Source organism: Acipenser ruthenus, chromosome 6, assembly GCF_902713425.1.
Source record: "Acipenser ruthenus chromosome 6, fAciRut3.2 maternal haplotype, whole genome shotgun sequence".
Lineage (NCBI taxonomy): Eukaryota > Metazoa > Chordata > Actinopteri > Acipenseriformes > Acipenseridae > Acipenser > Acipenser ruthenus.
Window position 1 is genome coordinate 58,448,613 of NC_081194.1, and position 16,047 is coordinate 58,464,659.

At 42.4% G+C, this 16,047-nt stretch overlaps 1 protein-coding gene across 1 annotated transcript in view; it reads right to left on the minus strand.

Moving 5' to 3' along the window:
• LOC117411206 (dynein axonemal heavy chain 8-like) overlaps nucleotides 1-16,047 on the minus strand; it is a 166,428-nt gene that overhangs the window by 29,429 nt on the left and 120,952 nt on the right. Inside the window, exons 58-69 of the mRNA XM_034018497.3 lie at nucleotides 13,212-13,375; nucleotides 10,514-10,706; nucleotides 10,055-10,177; nucleotides 4,253-4,383; nucleotides 3,878-4,031; nucleotides 3,470-3,634; nucleotides 2,857-3,083; nucleotides 2,511-2,629; nucleotides 1,919-2,022; nucleotides 1,654-1,830; nucleotides 1,372-1,539; nucleotides 921-1,136 (exon numbers count right to left, since the gene is read on the minus strand). Of these exons, the coding sequence (XP_033874388.2) occupies nucleotides 921-1,136; nucleotides 1,372-1,539; nucleotides 1,654-1,830; nucleotides 1,919-2,022; nucleotides 2,511-2,629; nucleotides 2,857-3,083; nucleotides 3,470-3,634; nucleotides 3,878-4,031; nucleotides 4,253-4,383; nucleotides 10,055-10,177; nucleotides 10,514-10,706; nucleotides 13,212-13,375 (1,941 nt within the window). The remainder of the gene's footprint in view (nucleotides 1-920; nucleotides 1,137-1,371; nucleotides 1,540-1,653; nucleotides 1,831-1,918; nucleotides 2,023-2,510; nucleotides 2,630-2,856; nucleotides 3,084-3,469; nucleotides 3,635-3,877; nucleotides 4,032-4,252; nucleotides 4,384-10,054; nucleotides 10,178-10,513; nucleotides 10,707-13,211; nucleotides 13,376-16,047) is intronic.

Sequence of the window (16,047 nt, forward strand, 5' to 3'; positions counted from 1 at the left end):
TAATGCATATTTTTTGGTTTACGCTACAGTCTTGTAGTCTAAGAGGTGGCCCGTTGGTTGCACTGTCTGAGGAACAGATATAGACTGGCATTGGTACTTTCTCTTCAGAACTTCACTGATTGCTGAAGGTTTAGTAGACTTTTTAAGTAATACCTTTATATCATGTTGCTTCAAGAATATAAAACTTGTGTTATTGTCTAATTACTCTTTAAGAAGCTCATAAAAATAAATGCTACATACCGCTTAACCACATGGATATTTCTGAGGACTACAAGGCCACATGTTTATTATATGAGTGAAAAATAACTTTGTGTTATTGCATAAATGTTATTGCATAAATAGTTATTAAAACAGAACGCCAATTTGATATTTCTGAAGTATATCTTAAACAAAACAACTTTTCCTTCCTGTAATTTGTGAATTTTATTTAATAGCAGAAATAAATCAGAACTTCCCTGACTGCTGAAGTGAAAGCAGCATTGCTGAGTCTGTCTTTCTTAATTTGTATCCAGATAATGAATCTGCCGCAGGACTCGACAGCCTACACGACGACCCATAACTCGTGTACTTGTGTTAAATAAAACAAATATATACATTTCTTTAAATACATTTCTTCAAGTAAAGTAAAACGTGTTTTCATATTCAAAAACAAAAGTAATAATTTGCAATTATTACTGATGGAGGTTGTACTCTGGATACAAATCAAACACAGCAAGTATCCACATACAAATCAAGTAGCCAGTGCATGTAAATATTGTAATTGTTCTTTCTGGGTTTACTTTATGCTACAGTACTCTCACCGTATGATTGATTTCCTCCACAACAACCTAACTCTGGAAAACTTCACTTATCAAAATGTACACGAGTGTAACCAATTTGTTCCTCTATACCATTTTGATGTTTTTGTAAAAAGCCCTTACCTTAAGCGGGAGGACCTCTTTGTTAATCCCAAAGAATGTGGCCATTGCCTGAGTCCAGGAGAGCAGGCCTGCCACATTCCCACAGACCTTTTTGGCATTCTCCAGGGTGTAGTCCTCCACCTGGAAGTAAGGCTGCAGTAGCTCTACTGTCTCCGCATTGATAGAGTCCTTTGGGAATTGCTGAAGATTCTGCAGGAAACCGCTGGCACTCAACAGCTGTAACACAACATATAAAGTTCCATCTATAACTTCAAAAACACGTAGCTAGAGATTAATATAAAATAAATCAAGCTTGTTTTGGGGAAACTATTTTTTTAACTGCTCCTTTGCTTCAGGCTCATGTATTACACAATTGATTTTTATTATTAAAAAGTATCTGTATTGAGGTATCGAAAAAATAATGTGTATCTCATCAGAGCAGCCAGTTGGAGACTTTATAAAACTGTATAACCTTCTGTGCGTCTCCCCAGGATGGCTTGTGGCAGGGTCTCTCAGGGTCCATAGTGATGGTTTCCAACTTCCTTTGGAACAGTAAAAGGCAGCAGTCCATTATTCTCATAATCAGATGTGGTGGTTTGGCCAGCTTACGCACTGTTGCAATATCTGCTGGTTTAATGGTCTGGAAGAAGACAATTCATTTTAAGTAAATTTACAGTGAAAACTTTATGGTAAATCGTGCATGTATACAAACAGATACTCTTTGGGAGGTCTATTATATACTGAAACAACTCACATTTAAAGCAGCCTCTGCCTCCTCCAAGGCAGGCTTAGCAGCTTCCAGTTTCACCTCTGCGTAAGCCTTCTCTTTTCCAATACCATCTACAATTTTTTGAGCTTTATCTTTCACCAGTTGGACCTCATTTTTCACTATAGATGCAGCCTCTGCACTTACTGTTACCTCAGCCAGCACCTGCAAGGGAATCACATAAAAAACATTGGACTATAAAAAAAAAAGCTCAAGGAGATTTGGTATGTAAATAACTGACAGTTTGACCAACCTTTTCAGCCTTTATAGAAGCCACAGCAAGTTCTTTCTCTTTCACAGCCAGGTCCTTAGAAAGTTGAGCTACAGACTCGCTGGCCTCCATCAGCTTGGACAGACCTGTTGGAGTGAGAATTTACAGTAAACCCTAGTTGTTTCTTCCTGGTTTTGTAGCATTAATAGACCTGCGTGTTGGTTTAAGAGAGTGGCAGATTAATTAATGTATATTATCAATATTATCTGTCACTGGATAAGTTATTGTACTGAAAACATACTGATCATTGTATTATTGTTAACAATTGTGTTTCTGATAGTCACAACCTACGTGTCCCAGATTTGATCATAAAGGATTTGACCCCCAGCATCAATTAAGTTCCATGTAACTCAGTTTCCTCTTTATGAAAGTTTACCACAGTAAATGAAAAAAAAAGCTGAAGGCTGGGTAAGAGAGAAAATAGCGACCACTGCCTTCATGGAATTTGCCACTTTTTTCCCCAGCAGATACCCTTTTTATTCCCCCTACCTGTAATAACTATATATTTTATTTATTTACCATTTTTTATAAAAAATAAAAGCAGTCAGGTCTGACACAGCTCCAGTGCACTTACCAGTGTTCATGCGCTCAGCTAGGTCATTTATATACTCGTGCTTTTCAGCATAAACTGTTTTGTAACCATTGATGAAAGACAGGTAGGATTTCGGTGTCACATGTGCTCTTCGCCGATACCTGAAACCAAGAATAATAATAATTAAAAAGTTTTAAGATCTTCAGTTCAAATCATCCACATTGACATTAAGACCTAAGTATCCTTGTATTCTAAGGGTAAGGGTATGAGAAAAAGACACTACACTAATTAGTGGTTGTCCTGCTTAATTACTGAACTTGCGTAATGTACGACAACAAACATACTATCCAAACAAAAGATACATCAGTGTGAACTAAAAAATCTGTACCTGTGGAAGTATGTCTCACAGGTCACAGAGACTTTGTCGTGGAAGTTCCCCATAGTCTGCTCCACCTGTATTTTGACATCAGGAGAGCAGACAATGTGAAACTCCGAAAGGAAGTAGTGAGACACTGCCACCAGGGCCTCGGTGGGCCAGCGACTGAACCAGTCCATGGTACAGCCAGAAATCAGGCCAGGGAACTTCAGCGATCGACTACGAAACTTCTCCCCGACCTGGAAACAGAAAGTAATCGAAGCCATCAGGTCAAATATATGCCCTCTCAAGTTATCATCATCTCAAAAGTAAGTGACTTTAGCCACTCTCTGAGCAGCATTTTGGTGTTTTATCAGATCTAGTAATGGGCATGCACAACAGGCACAGATCTGACTCTGTAGCAGTTGAATGACTGCATATTTTGGCTCCAAATAAACTAGAATGAGTGACATTCTTTAACATACTTATTGAGCTGATTCACATGATTACTAAAAGTGACACGAAATAGACTCCATTCACAAAACATTAGCTCACTTCTAATTTACTAATTTGTGTCTGGGTCGTGAGAAATTCTGTTTCTAGTTGTGGTGGAGTTTGCCATGCAGATGGAAAGTCAGATACGCACAGGGGAGAAGCAGAGCACAACATGCAAGTTTTTCCTGGCCCGCGAGATGAAGTATTCGTAAAGGTTGTCAAAGGTGGGGGGGTGGCGAGGAAGCTCCTTCTTCATCACTGAGATCAGCCCCTGCGTGATTTCATCCAGCTCATCACGGGCAAACAAGTTGGAAACCTGGGGAAGGTAACACACAACAATCACATTAACCTTAATAATTCACACCTCAGTAAGGTGCTGTTAACTAACACCAATCAAATCCTTTTTTAAAACCTCACTGAGACAGCTCAGCAGCGGCATTTGTGTGTGAAAGGGGCTTAGGTGGAGTAGCAAGAGCACATGGTGAGTGTCCATTCATTGATTACTAAAATGCCTTTTAATAAAATAATTGTATTTCCAGTCACTGGCCATCTGCTTTACCTCCCCAGAAGACAAAACGTTGTTCAGGTACTCCAGAAAGGCCTCCTCCTTAACCTCGTTATCTGTGAAAACGAAGGTGATACCTTTCCCATCAGCTCCAGCCACTCTATACATGAGCTTTAGGTCATCCATTAGGTTACTTATGCTATATGTTCTATGGAAGGAAACAAAATACATACCAGTAAATACTTTGCAGGCTGTAATCGAGCCTGGTAACATTTGACATTATTGACCTATTGAAATGATCAGCAGAACTTATACTGTATTACTAGTATTCAAATTAAAAACATACTGAATGTTTGCAGGATTTATTTGGGTTTCAGTTCTCAAAGAAATTGGTTAACTAAAACCTTATCTTGGAGTAAGTGCACTCACCTGGTTAAAGTGATTTGAAATATTTTATATCCTGCTATAAATGATGCAAGTCGGGTGAGACTCTGCTTTCCAGATCCACCAACCCCAACAAGTAGAGCATTCCCACAGTCTGTTCGAATGATACGGGATATCTGAAAGAAGGCACATCAATAGATACAGAGTAATGGAATTCTGAGATTGTAATTTGTGGTATCTTGAACCACACAATGATTGAGCACTGTTATGGTAGCTGTGCACTGCAAATCAGGTATGTGTGTCACTACAGGGGAAGTGCTAAACATGAATCCAATGCTCTGGACAATACACTGGCAGGCCTAACAATTTGAGAACGCAAGAAAAATGAGAAAATCCCCTATACTGCAATATATGCAAATGTATGAGGTCACATGACTTGTGTGAGAGTTCTTCAGCATCAATCATGACTTTACAAGGGGCATGACTGTGGGGTGCCAGTGCAACCAGCTCTTTCCTCAACACAGTGGCTGCATTGACCAACATGTCCATCGATAGTCTCAGCCTCCAGGGTGTTCCTGGAATGGCAACGTTTGCAGAAAAGAAATAGAAATGTAACCATTACCTCATGGGTATTAATCCTTTCATACTGTCTAACCTGAATAGATATTCCAAAGCTGCACATAGTCCTGTAAAAACTGCAGTATAACTGCTATGGGACAGGTCTAACCCCTTGGGCATATAGTAATAGAGTGTCAATGACTCTATTAGACAGCCCCAGATGGCTCAAATGGCGTCGTTCATGGGCCAGACCCAGAACTGCAGGCTCGATAGGTCGGAATGCCACAAGGTCCCTGACTGAGCAGGTCGCTGCGTTTTGGCAGACTCCACGGCTGACCTCTCAGGATCTGTATCAGAGTTGAAAACCACAGTCTCCTGGGCCAATAAGGGGCTACTAGTAACACCCTGGCCTGGTCCTGCCTGATCTGTTCTAAGCACAGCGGAAGCATGGCTAGTGGAGGAAAAGCATATAGTAGTTGCCTTGGCAACTGGTGCGCCAAGGCATCTATTGCCAGCGGGTCCACTGCTCCTGTTATTGAGAACCAGAGGGGACAATAAGTAGATTCTTCGGAGGCAAACAGGTTCACCTGTGCTCTCCTGAACCATTGCCAAATGAGGTTCACCACTTCTGGGTGAAGCCTCCATTCAGAGGCACTGGGGACTGTCCTTGAAAGGTCAGCTGCCCAATTTGTCACCCCGGGAAGATATACTGCCTGCAGAGAGAGGAGGTAACGGTGCGCCCAAAGCAACAGCCTATGGAGACTGGGGGACCTGAGGCCGCCCTAGTGTTTATGTATGCCACCACAGTAGTGTTGTCCATCCAGACAAGCATATGTCTCCTCTGAACCTCCTGTAAATTCCACACGGCGCCCCAGCCGAGGCTGGACGCATCTGTGGTTATAACCTCCCTCCTGGTAACGCTTTGCCCAGCGCTACACCTAAGCATAGGTGAGCGTGCTGTGTCCACCAGGATAGAGCTTGCAGACAGTGCCGAGATACTGTCAGCGACAGCCACAGTTCAATGCGGGCTGAAAAACCCTGCTGTGAACCAGCCTTGGAGAGGACGCATGTGTAGAAGGCCCAAAGGAAGGATATGAGAAGCTGCTGCCATCAAGCCTAGGAGCCTCTGAAATGTCACTACTGTGAGCTTTCTGTTGGGCTGAAAAAGATTCAGACAAGTGGCTATTCTCTGCACTCTGTCCTCTGACAGAGTGGAAAACATGGTCTTGGAATCCAGACGCACTCCGAAATAGGAGGCTGTCTGTGAAGGTGCAAGCTGGCTCTTTGATTAGTTCACTGACAGACCTAACCGAAGCAGGTGGTCTGTGATGAGTTTCATGTGAGCCCTTGCCTGCGCTGGAGATCGAGCACAAATGAGCCAATCGTCCAGGTAATTGAGCACTCTGATGCCCCTGAGTCTCAATGGCACAGGGGGCTAAAGAGTGGCCGAACGACAACACCTGAAACTCATACTCTATCCCCTGGAAAGCGAACCCAAGATACTTCCTGTGCCCTGCTCTTATGGGGATGTGGAAACAGGCGTCTTTTAAATCCACCGTAGTGAACCAATCACCTAGCCTTATTGACTGCAACAGCTGCTGCATGGTTAACATTTTGAACCTCCGTCGACTCAGATATAGATTGACTTGTCTGAGATCGAGGATTGGTCTGAGGCCACCATCCAGTTTGGGCACCAGGAAGTACCTGGAGTAAAAACCTTCTTCTAAGTGAAGAGGATGAACTGTGCAAATAGCCCGTTTCTGAAGCAGGGCTGTCAACTCCTGAGACAACACCAATGCATCTTTGCATCCGTGACTAACGTTGTAGTCACGCCCCGATATGAAGGGGGACTGTGTCTGTATTGCAGAGAATAGATGGTCTGTACAGTATTGATCACCCAGGTGTCCGAGGTGCATTGACGCCAGTACTCCAGGTGATTTCTTGAAAAGGGGCCCTGGGCCTGTGGCAGCAAATTGCTAGGGCTGCTGCTTTCCCTGAGGCTTAGCCTGAGGCTTTTGCCTTTGCGCTTGATGGTGGAACTTACTGAAGTTCCCCCTTTGCGCAGCCATAGGTTGGTTGTGAAACGCCACTTTGGCTTAGCAGGCGCCGGCTGTGTGCCGGTCCTTTAGGCTGCTGGAACCTAGGTTTCCAGTTTTGTGCCTGTCTACGTACTGGAGGTGGCATCTTTTGCATCAGGCGCACCAGTTCCTTAGTAGACTCACGCGCCCAATGAGAGCACTGCAGCATGTCATCTACTGTGTCCTGGAGTAATGGGAGCATCCAGCAATGGTGCCTTGTCACCATCTGCTATGTGCACCTGAGACAGCCAGAGCTGACATCTTGCCATTACTAGCACAGTCAGATTCCTGCCCACTGCCTGCCCATTGAATTTAGATATACGGAGCACGTTTTTATTCACCAGTCGCAATTCTTCGAGCTGCTGTGGTGTGGGTCTGTGACTTTGTGAAAGAGACTTTAATAAACAGCTCTGGTAAGCCACCAATATGCTGTTATAATTTCCCAGCCGCGCAGTAAAGGTACCAACTGAATAAGCCTTTTAAGCATGCTCTCCGAAACCCGGCACTGTTTATTCGGGCAGGTAGCATCCTTGTTTAAAAAAGCTAGCTTAGGGGCTTGCACCAATGGTACGATAGCGGCATCTACTGGTGGAATCAGCCAAGCCAAGTTTATGTGCCTCATGCAGGCGATACAGCGCTCCCAAGGAACGTGAAGCAGCAGGCGTTGTAGCTGGGTGACCCCAGGATGAATGCACCTCAAAGAGGAAATCCGGGTGTACTGGAGGAGACACTTGAGAGAGCGGGACCATCGTCAAAAATGTAGTTTTTCCGCTTGTCATCTACAGGCCATGGAACATTCAAAATGTCTGTGGCCCTCTTAATCAATGGCAAAAGCTCTGCTGATAGTGACACCTGCGCTACTGGTGTTGTGCTATCCGAGTCACCTTCCTCAGAGGGGAACTCCCGATCGACTGCCTCATCAGACGCAGTGATAGACAGCAGATCCTCTTGCTGCCATTCTGTGTGTACTACTCCTTGTGACTGTAATGGCACAGAGGGAGCAGGTGTAACAGTGTGTTCTCCCAACAGCTCAGCTAACATGTTTCCCTGTTGGGAGACCACCTCCCAGAGCTTATCCAGCTGCTCAGAGCTGTCTGATCTATGAGACCTATGGCTCTTTTTTCTCTTCTTCTTAGGCGAGGGAGCCGGAGGAGGGGAGGGGGAAGGAGAAGACAAGGAGGACCATGAAGCCAGTCTCCTACGTGTTCTCCTACTTTCCCTAGGCACAGAGCTCTCATGAGAGGATACAGCTCCCTTTTTAATATTATTAATTACTTACCAGACGCCCTTATTCAGAGCTGAAGAGGGAGGGGAGCCTTGTCCAGGTGGAACAGACAGTGAGCGCTCTACAGAGCTGCGCAACACTCGTTTTTCTAATGTACGAGTAGAAAAGGACGCACAAAACTTGCAATAGCTACGGTCGGCAAGTGCCTCCTTAGCATGCTCCGGACCCAGACAGGCAACGCATCTGCCATGCCTGTCCTCCGTGGGGAAACCTTTCTTGCATATAACGCACAAATGAAACCCCGGCATAATGTAACTACAGTGGTGTGCAATGCAAACGACCTTGAACTGTAATTGCTATCAGTATAGCCTATATTACTAGTATCAACATAGCGAATGCTTAACACCTGCACTATCTTCTATAGTGCACAAGCCCAGTACACACAGTACAGTGCAATAGTATTTCTTTTTGCACAGCAATGCACAGTATACACAGTACAGTACAAACAGTACGGTATATACAGACAGTATATAGCGCACAGTACCCTTGGTACGGTGCACGGTACAGTACAGGTAACCTCGTTCACTAGGAACGGTGGTAGATCACTGACCTACACCGAAGAAGCAATATGCAGGGATGCCCACCTGTATAGCTTCTGGTTTAACACAACACAGCCCTAAGACTGGAGGAAGCCTGCTGTCTCAGCGACAGCCCTCACAATGGTACTGCAAGCAGTGACCAGAGCGGCAACAAAACACTGCAGGAAGGACTGCAAGCAAATCAGACCCGAAGCAGAGCTGAGCCCAGCGACTGCTAGTGAATCGGAAGGATAACCTCGTTCGTTGTACAGAAGTACTGGCGGGAACGGTAGCAAGTCTGGGACCTACAGTTAGCACAGGAGCGATATAGGGATGCCCACCTATAACGCTTTTTGGATAACCAACAGATCGAAATCCAAGGAAAGCCTACTGCTAGAGCCCTAACAGTCTTCACACTAAAGCTGCAAGCAGATTGACCCAGCAGCTGCGTTAGTATTTCTGTAATAAAAAATAAAAAAAACACAACAGAGATAACAATTTCTTCTCACACAAAACAGTAATCAATCAGTTACCGATATTTTAATATATTTTTTATTAAAAAAAAACCACACATTTTATTTTATGCTTCAACCGAAGCTAGCAGCTTACAAGAGAGCACCAGGCGTTCGATCCCAGGGAAGGGGCAGCAGAGCTGCCAGCTTTGCGCGGAGCACAGGGCCGCTGAAGGACTAACAAACAACTATGGCTGAGTGCACAATATGTGAAGTCATTTTTACTAAAACACATGAAAACAACAATTTGCAATAAGTGATAAAAACAAGCAAACAATAATAATACTGTAGCGTGCACGGGGGAAGGCAGCACTTGAAAGGGAACCACCACCTAAAACCACAACTCTGGTCGCAAGCAGTGCAAGCAGGTATCTACAACGTAGTGTGCCAATCAGCAGAGGTGCTGCAGTGGCCTAAAAACACATAAACCCTCAGCAGTTTCCACTCTATCATTGTGGAGTATTAGGCCATTCTCCATCTTTTTTTTGTCAGTCTTTGTATGTGTATAATATTTTGTATCTCACCAATTAATTTTCCCAAAAGCTAGCTAGATTTATACAGGCAAGGTTTAGTTACTAGTAAAAGTTACATACACAAACATGTTGCTAAAAATTATAGTACAGGATGTAGCCTATTCACCATCATGTACAGAACATAATAGCAAATTATTTGTTCATGATTTCAGGACCTTTATATATTTATGAAATGTATTAAAATATTGCATTAAATTAATTTTAGACATTAGCTTTTGAATGGCAGGGTAACTTTGCATACCTTCTTTTTTAATTTTTAATTTAATTTTAACAAATTTATAAATTTAACCATTTATAAGCACTCCATTTTGTAAACAATTCTAGTTTAATAAAAGTGTGAGGCAATTGAACTATCAATCTGACCTTGATGAGATGTGTCATTGCATCTTTAAAGAAAACCAGGTCAAGGCGTGATCCTCTGACAGCTTCATTGTACTGTGCCTGATAGAACTGGAGCTTCTCACACAGGAACTCAAAGCTTGGGATCTAAGCAAGATGAATCTCAATATTATACACTGAACAAGTGTCCTATTAAACATACAGTTACCACCACAATTTTAATTACAAATGAGTGAACAGTAAGGGTAGATCAGATTATAAAAGAAAAAAAAAAAAAGATGCTACTGGTATCAGTATTTTAGTTAATTTAACACAAGGGAAGCACATAATTACAAGATATCACAGACACCTTATTTAATAAAATGTTATGTACATCAACATTTTTGGAAACAGACTGAACACTTAAAAACAAAAACAAACAAGACCAGCATCCTTTAAGACGCTTAAATAAAAAGGTATACGTGATTTTTAATTGTATTGTACCAGCTCATAAACTTTTGGAGCTTCCAAGGATGAATCTTCAGGCTCTTCTCCTGTTGCCTCTGGAGCGTCCTTCAGGAAATCCACAAAGTAGGGTTCTGGGTGGAGATGATCCACGAGTTGTGGGTCCACATGCTCCTGAACCACATGGATAATTGACTTCTCAAACCAGACCTTATCTTCTTCGGACACAAACCTGCAGCACAAAATATAACCCATAGTAAAGAATTTATGAGGAAACAGAGGCTTATGATGTGTTCACACCTGGTCCGTTTGAGGGGCTATTTACAAACTCAGTACTAGGACTGTGTAGGTAAATAAAAATTAAGTTAAAATGTCAGTGCCCAGGTTAAAAGTAAAATTTGCTCCCAAACTTTCAAATCACTCAAGGAGGATATGTATTACCATTGACTGATACTCAATTGTATAGATGAGGGCTACTTTTCTTGTTGTGAAATTAACACATTGTTAAATAGCTTGTTTCAATATAATTTAATACCTTGTAGTAGGGAGTGTGGGTTTCTGGCGACAGACACAAACAGTTTTGTTTGCCAAACGCTGCCAAAGACACCACATTTTATTAAAGGGAGTAACAGACAAAAGGGAAACAAACATTACCAGTGATGGTCAGCCACGGGTGTGTACACACAATGGTGTAAAGCAAAACACAAAAACAAAAACACTGGTAAAAACAGCCACAAATTTAAGGACACCATTAACATGCAGGGCTTTGCTCCTACAAATAAGGAAGTCCCGCAAACACATGACTCTCACTGTACTTTTAACGGGTTTAAGATCCTGATACTAGTCCTTGTCCTTTTCCTATACAGATACAAATGAAACTCTGACCCCGGTATAACACTTGGTGGTCACAAGCTTAAATTAAAGTCTTTTGGTTGCTCACTACACTGAAGTCACCTTCCTTTCATGTCTTTATGGACTGGTGTGCCCTGGATTGTAGCAGAGAGATGTGTCCAGGAGCTCCTTTCTATAGCGAGATATTCTACCAGGACACACCTACCAGCTGTTTAAGGAATCACAGTCGACTAATCTTTGGCTATGATTCCCTATAAACAAAACTCAGCACGTCACAGGTGGAGTGTCTGGATACTCCTGAAAATACATAAATGCACCCGAGAAGCCAGTTTACAGGATGCTGTCCCTGTTACATACCTGTTGACAAAAAACATGTTAAAAGGCTTTACTCAGATCAGATTTTCAGAGTATTTGCACAGTCCTTTTTTAAATGCAGTGTGAACAACAAAATCTGCTTAGAAACAAACCAAACCGGAAGAGGAGGACTTAGTTTGTTAAGAGAGAGACAAATTCAAGCCACCTCGATTGGCGAAAAAGAGTGACTTGACAGTCACACTACCCTTTCTGGGCTAAAGCTTTGTTATTTAGTTATGAATCTGATTCACTTCACACGTTAGCTGTGATAGGCAGCTTTTTGTTTTGTTTTGTTTTGTTTTGTTTTGTTTTGTTTTGGGAGGACATGTATTTGGATACAGAAATGGTTGAAAAAAAAAGACAGAGACTAATTGTGAGAGGTGTAAAATCAGATTTGGAGGATATACTTAGTGCGGTACCACAAAGGTTTGCACGATTGTTAAATTTGCAGATGACACCAAACTTGGGGGAGTGGTGGACTCTGAAACTGCAGCACAGCTAATTCAAAGGAATTTGGACCTTCTCTAACTGGGCAAACTTGTGGCAAATTAATTTTAATGTTAAGAGATGTAAAGTATTTCATATGAGGCGTAATAATCCACATTATAGGTATAAAATGAACGGGATGGAAATAGGTTACAAGGACTTTGAAAAGAATCTCGGTGTTACAGTGGTCATTATTAAAAGTATCTAGCCAATTGTGATAAAGAGAGAAAGAATCAATGCTGTAAATCTCCCTCCCAACCAGAAAGGGCGCTGTGTAAGGTTGGTAGTACACTTCCCCATAGATGGGTCAACTCGACAGTGGGCAGAAACAGGAAGTCGGCCATCTTGGAGGAAGCACTTAGCTGTGCGTACTCGAAATGATTCCCATGTGATCAGCTGCGGGTCAGGCAGCGACTGGTTACACCGGGGTGCAGGGCTGATTGCAGGTAGGAGTTGGGCCGTACTCACGTAGCTGTGTCCCCTTTGTACTGCCTTGCACTGAAATGTTTGTTTGTTTTGTTTTACGTATTGTCCTTGTCTTGTAGAGGAGGAGTAAGGAGCCAGGTGCTGCAACCACAGAGCCAGCTCAAACACCACCTCCCTGCACTTACCTCACGACACCAGCACTCACCACGACCGCGCTGTTTGGAGAGCACAATTTCATGCACGAGAAAAAAGAATGTAAGTTAAACCCTCATAAACCCTCTGTGTTTCTCAACATCATTGTAAAAATATCCCACTACTCTTTTACAATGGGTGAATCATCTTTTTAATTATTTATCTTTGCACTTCAAAGAGTGCAAAGATAAATATATGTGAAGATGGTTGTTTACCAAACAGATTGTACTTGCATTACTACTATCACATTTGGAAACTGTAGCCACACATGTGGCATTTAGGATAATGACTTGCAAAACAAATGCTCAATAAAGTATGTTGTTTGATTAGTTTCTTCCAGAGTTATTTTACTCAGTTTTTCAATGAAAGGGATGTATGAAGTGAGAGCATGTAATGAAATGCAGACAACCACTACTAGATGATTTACCTGTCAGCTATCACCCTGGTACATTCACTCTTGAACAAAGCCAGTACCAATGTTGGACTTTCACATTCTGGAGCTTTTACGGTCAACATGCCTTGCCAGATCCTGGATAGGTCCCGCAGATTGAAAATGTAGTGGAATTTAGAAGGTGTTGGCAGCATCTTTACCTAAAAGAAAAAAAAAAAAAAAACTGTTCACAGGACAATGGAACTACAGCAAAGGATTTCCACTGTAACACAACTGTTGATAAAATCCTTTCCCCTGTCAGAATGGAGTGATCAGAGGCTCCTATCTTGCTCTGCAGCACATGAAGAAGCAGAATAAAGGCCAGGGAGGAGTCATTGTTAACATTGTGTCAATGGCAGGTAATTCAAAAGCATGCAAACATGCAATGCATATTTTCATTGTAGGCAGTGGTGCCATGATGACAAAAGTACAAGCCTAGTGAAAACTGGGACAACAAGGTAATGCAGAGACATGCAAGGCAAAGTGCAAAATGCTGGTGCTTTTACAGCATAAGGAGTGACCAGGGAACATGCAGTCAATTCAGTCACTGTGTAAAGAGCACAGGGTGCTGTTGTGTAACAGAAGTGAACTCTGTACTGTCGAGGGAGGTTACAAGTGCAATGCTACAGACAGGGACCTGTGCACCGAGGAGGGAGTTTACAAGTGCAATGCTACAGACAGGGACCTGTGCACCGAGGAGGGAGTTTACAAGTGCAATGCTACAGACAGGGACCTGTGCACCAAGGAGGGAGTTTACAAGTGCAATGTTACAGACAGGGACCTGTGCACCGAGGAGGGAGGTTACAAGTGCAATGCTACAGACAGGGACCTGTGCACCGAGGAGGGAGTTTACAAGTAGAAAACAGAAAGTAGTGATTAAAGGAGAAACCTCAAAATGGGAGCAAGGTAACTAGTGGAGTACCACAGGGATCAGTATTAGGTCCTCTGCTCTTCCTAATCTACATTAATGACTAGATTCTGGTATAGTAAGCAAACTTGTTAAATTTGCAGACGACACAAAAATAGAGGAGTGGCAAGCACTGTTGCAGCAGCAAAGGTCATTCAAAATGATCTAGATAACATTCAGAACTGAGCAGACACATGGCAAATGGCATTTAATAGAGAAAAGTGTAAGGTACTGCACGCAGGCAATAAAAATGTGCATTATAAATATCATATGGGAGATACTGAAATTGAAGAAGGAATCTATGAAAAAGACCTAGGAGTTTATGTTGACTCAGAAATGTCTTCATCAAGACAATGTGGGGAAGCTATAAAAAAGGCCAACAAGATGCTCGGATATATAGTGAAAAGTGTTGAATTTAAATCAAGGGAAGGAATGTTAAAACTTTACAATGCATTAGTAAGACATCATCTAGAATATTGTGTTCAGTTCTGGTCACCTCGCTACAAAAAGGATATTGTTGATCTAGAAAGAGTGCAAAAAAGAGCGACCAGAATTATTCTGGGTTTAAAATGCATGTCATATGCAGACAGGCTGAAATAATCTATTCAGTCTTGAACAAAGAATACACGGCGATCTGATTCAAGCATTCAAAATTCTAAAAGGTATTGACAATGTCGACCCAGGGTACTTTTTCGACCTGAAAAAAGAAACAAGGACATTCAGAACAGGGGAAAGAAACAAGGGCATTCAGAACAGAAAACAGCAGGCACATTTTTATACAGACAATTGTGAGGGTCTGGAACCAACTCTCCTGTAATGTTGTTGAAGCTGACACCCTGGGATCCTTCAAGAAGCTGCTTGATGAGATTTTGGGATCAATAAGGTACTAACGACCAAACGAGCAAGATGAGTTGAATAGCCTCCTCTCGTTTGTAAACTTTCTTATGTTCTTATAACAACTGGAACTGCCAGCTGCAAGTAATATCCAGAAAACACCTGAATGAATTCAATAAACTTGTATGAAAACGTTATTATAATAACCCTGGCTCCCTGAAATAGAAATGTAACCATTACCATATGGGTATTTACCTTGTAGAGACAGGAAACCAGAATAAGATATACCAAAGTTGCTCGCTGAGCCTGTGACACAGTCATGGCCCTCACCCGAGGGCACAAAGCCACTGTGCTCACAGACTTCAGTGCAATTTTTCCTTCAAGATTGCTGCAATCATGGGCACAGCAAACTTGATGGTTAATAGTTACATTTCTATTTCAGGGAACCAGGGTTATAATAACCTAATGTTCCCTTTCAAGTATGAAATGTAGTCATTACCATATGGGTGAGTGCAACCAAGCCGTCGCAAGGGCAAGATTACAGAATGTTAAATTATTATCATAATCCTGGTTCCCTAAAATAGAAATGCAACCATTACCATATCGGTGTTTACCTCCTAAAGACCCAGAACATGAATATTCTATACCAAAGCTGCTTAACCGAGTATAAAAGACTGCGTGCACAGATTTCATGGGTGCAGTGACTTTGAAGCTTAATGGTTAACTCTTAGCGGTCCACTTATTCAGCGTGTCTCAGGTGTGTCAGGTCCAATTTATTTTTACACACGCAGTTAATTTAAAAGTATTTTAAAAGCATTTTTTTCACAGTAAAACAGGTTTAAAAGGCACTGCATATTAACAGGACACTCAGTACTGCATCTCCAGCCCCGCCCCGCCCCGCCTTTATGCCTGTGTTGTGAGGGTCGACTCGGAAGCCACCCTTAACAATGTAGTTCAAAAGCCAGGGTTTTGAAGATCCACTATATTTAGTCTGTAGAACCTAGTGAAGGTATGTGGAGTACCCCACACCGCTGCATTGTCACACAGCACCCCATGCCCAGGATGGATGCATCCGTGGTGACTACCTCTCTT